This window comes from Tarenaya hassleriana, unplaced genomic scaffold (genome assembly GCF_000463585.1).
Source record: "Tarenaya hassleriana unplaced genomic scaffold, ASM46358v1 Cleome3, whole genome shotgun sequence".
Lineage (NCBI taxonomy): Eukaryota > Viridiplantae > Streptophyta > Magnoliopsida > Brassicales > Cleomaceae > Tarenaya > Tarenaya hassleriana.
The window spans coordinates 8150900-8154634 of NW_010966177.1; the positions used below are offsets into that span (position 1 = coordinate 8150900).

The 3735-nt window shown below is 39.0% G+C and overlaps 1 protein-coding gene across 1 annotated transcript in view; it reads right to left on the reverse strand.

Annotated features, from left to right (window-relative positions):
• The window catches only part of LOC104819973 (ATPase 2, plasma membrane-type), a 6653-nt gene extending 3521 nt beyond the window's left edge, over window positions 1-3132 (reverse strand). Inside the window, exons 1-4 of the mRNA XM_010550304.1 lie at window positions 2964-3132; window positions 1252-1371; window positions 909-1145; window positions 48-809 (exon numbers count right to left, since the gene is read on the reverse strand). Coding sequence (XP_010548606.1) covers window positions 48-809; window positions 909-1145; window positions 1252-1371; window positions 2964-3005 — 1161 coding nt within the window. The 5' untranslated portion in view covers window positions 3006-3132. The remainder of the gene's footprint in view (window positions 1-47; window positions 810-908; window positions 1146-1251; window positions 1372-2963) is intronic.
• Window positions 3133-3735: the final 603 nt, after the last annotated feature.

The following is a 3735-nucleotide window of genomic DNA, read 5'->3' on the forward strand; positions in this document are numbered from 1 at the left end:
CTTTCCTGAAACTTAGAACGAGTAATTCAAGCAGAAAATGGTTATACCTCTTTTGGATCAGCAAGCATTCCGACCATGGCTGCATCAATGGCATCTTGGTTCTCTACTCTAGAGGCCCTTGCCGCAAATAAGAGGACTTGATCTTTCTCCACACCCTTTGCAAAAACCTCGATCAAGTTTTTGTCAACACTCAACTTGTTGAGGGTAAGTGTCCCGGTTTTGTCACTGCAGAGGACATCCATTCCGGCCATCTCCTCAATGGCGGTCATACGCTTGGTAATGGCACCTTGCTGAGACAACCTGTGGGACCCAATAGCCATGGTGACAGACAACACAGTAGGCATGGCGATGGGGATACCACCGATCAAGAGGACCAAAAGGTTATCGATTCCATCTCTGTATTTCCTGTGCTGGATCGGGTACATGACAATGATCTCGATCACCATTCCCACAGCAATAGAACAGATACAGAAATTCCCAATGGCTGTAAGGACCATCTGGAAGTGCCCGACATTGTTAGTGCTGTCCACAAGGTGGGCAGCTTTACCGAAGAAGGTGTGAACACCAGTGGCAATAACAACGGCCTCGATTTCTCCCTGTTTGCAGGTCGAACCTGAGAAAACTTCATCACCCGGGTGTTTGGTGACAGGAAGTGATTCTCCAGTTAGAGCAGACTGGTCCACCTTCAAGGGATCACCCTCAAGAAGACGGGCATCGGCCGGGATAATGTCTCCCAGCTTGATGCTGACGATATCTCCCGGAACAAGAATAGCAGCTTCCTGTTCACTCCATTTTCCATCCCTAAGCACCTGAAGAGAGAGAGAGATCAACAAGGAAAAAACATGTAAAAAGGAAGCTTTGCCACAACTTTTTACAAGAATTTCATGTCATTCTCCATTATATATTACCTTGGTTTTAGGAGCAAGACCGGCCATGAGAGCAGCAGCGGCATTACCAGCATTGTTTTCCTCAATAAAACTGATGGTTGAGTTGATAACCAGCAAACAGATGATACCGACAAAGTCTTGCCAGTCCGGCGGCTTACCATCACCATTGGCCAAAGCAATGGCCATGATGGCAGCAGCTTCCATGACCCATGAAAGGGGATTCCACATGAAACCAAGGAACTTCAGGATTTTGCTTTCCTGCCAATTTCATTGTGCAAATTTGATTTCGTAAGTAACATGATAGAAAGAAAACCGCTGTGTATATATACATCTCTAAGACACTATGGATAACATGGGTTTAGACCTTTTTCTCTTCCAGCTTGTTGGGGCCAAAGATTTGAAGCCTTTCTTCTCCTTCCCGCGATGACAAACCTTCCCTGGAACATTTTAGCTGTTGGAAGACTTCCTCGATCGGGATTTTTTCCTGAGTCAAAATCAAATTTCAATCAGAAAACCCTAGCTATTGTGATTCACGCATGCCCTCACAGACGGTGTCTTAGATCATTCAAAAGAAAAAGATCATCTTTTTTTCTGGGCAAAGGAGAAGAAACCTCTTGACGGTTCAAGTATCGATCTTTCGGAAAACCCAATTCTATCCGATAGATCGAATCGGTTCAGGCAAAACTTGAAACTTTTGGAGTTAGGATTAGGCAACAAACGAGTCGGGTGCGAGTCAACCCGTGACTCGGCGAGTCGGAAAAAGAAAGCCAAACCTATGCAGAGAGGAGAGTTGACTCGGGCCGTGGATGGTGACAAGGAAAGATTTTTCTTTTCTAAAGTTGCGGTGGGGAGGTGGGGACGACCATCACCCACAACCCCACATGATAGGTACGTGTGTGCACGCGCCGGGGAATACTCTCCATGGCAAGGTCCCGGCGTGGTAATACGAATCCCCGACGAGGGTATTTTGGTCATAAAAATGAAAAAAAATATTAATCGCAGGCGAAGAGTTGAGTTTTATTGTATTTTTTTTTTTTTTTTTTTTGCAAAGACGAAAAAAAATATTTTTTTGTACAGAAAAGACAAAGGTACCACGGAAAGGTACATAAAAATCCTAACTTCTAACAAAACAATTCACATACGAAATGAAATATCATTTCTTTTCTCATGATTCACGAGTTATGTTTCTCAAGTTCAGATCTTCTTTTAGGATATTATCTTGAGACTTGAGAGACTGCATATTAATAACAACAATAATAATGAGAGAATATGAGGAAAAAAAACCCTACTCCCTCTCCCTATGTTTCTTTATAGTTGTCCTTATAGATTATATATTTTGTTATTTAATATATATATCATTTTAAGTAATTTTTAAAATAATTTCCAGATTTACCCTAATTCAAATCATCCAATTTCAATAGAATATTTAGTAAAAATATTAAAAAGAGTATATGTAACTTTTTCTAAATTAAAAAAAAAAACCGTGACAAAATTAAAACGTGGAGGAGTACAACGGAAAGGACTTTGTGCTTCAATTAATTATTTTTGTAAAGACTTTAATGAGAAGTAGCTAGCTCCAACAGTAAAGACTTTTTTTTTTTTATGTTCACATGCGTTTAGATCTACTGTCCGAAGAACAGACAGAGACATACTAAATCTAGGAGAACTGTTTAAGACTTCGGAGAAGGAAAAAAATAGAGATTCAAAAATACCCAGAATCGAAAAGAGCCCATTTTCCTTCTGTTTAGAGCCGAATCATGTCGGGATACATAAAGTTCAAGACTTTTTGTTTTGACTAATCCCCCAGATTTTCTGACCTAACCAATAAAACGTGAAGATTTTCCGGGAAAAAAAAAACAGGAATGAATAACTTGGGGTTTAAGCATGGGATCCAAGAGGGAGAAATCAGCTGAAAGTATCTAAAAGTAATTGGAACGCAGATTGAAAACACCGATCAACATGCAGAGATGTGAACAGATCTATCTCATTCAATCAAATCATCAAACACCTACTGGGCATGATAAACATGACCGAGAAACAGCGAGAGACGACGAGAAAAAAAAAGATTTATTTTACCAAATCAACGGTCTCGTTCTTGATATCCTCGAGACTCGACATCTCGCCCTCCTTCAGCGAACCACAGCCGGCGAAAGCACACCCAAAACGACAGGTCTCTCCGCCGTTTCAGCACTCGATCATACCCCAGAGAGAGAGAGAGAGAAGAGGGTGAAGGGAGTCTCTGTTGCAATGGTGAGAACACTTCTCACTTTATACGGCCAAAAACGACGGACTTCTTCGCCGTTTTAGTCTCGTGGGCCCCACGGTGCCTTTTTCTTTTCTTTTTTGCTTTTTCTTTATTTTCTAATTTCTATCTTTTATTTTGTGCTCTCGGTTCTTTGGGAGGAATTTATTTCTATTAGAGATTAATTATGAGGTTTAATCCTAATTATCTTTTGTTATTAATCATAAAAACAAAAAGAAAAAGGAAAAAAATATTGCAGTTATAGTGATGCTTTGGTGGAATCCAAAAGGCGAAACTAGCCATTAGCAAAATTAATTATAATATCTCCAAGTAATTAAAATTTAGCAATTTCTTTCTACTCATGCTTCATTTATATTATATTGGGAAAGGATAATAAACCAGTAGGCGGCAAAAATTTGTGATCAGATTAAATAATTTTTTTTATGAAATTCCAATTTTCTTGTTTATTAATATCATTTATATATGATTACATGTTATTTCCTTTTTTTCAATAAATTTTGACTTGAATTATGTTTATCAATGGATTATTCTTTAACGGAACGTTATTGAAAATATTACAGATTCAGAGTATTTAATTACAAAATA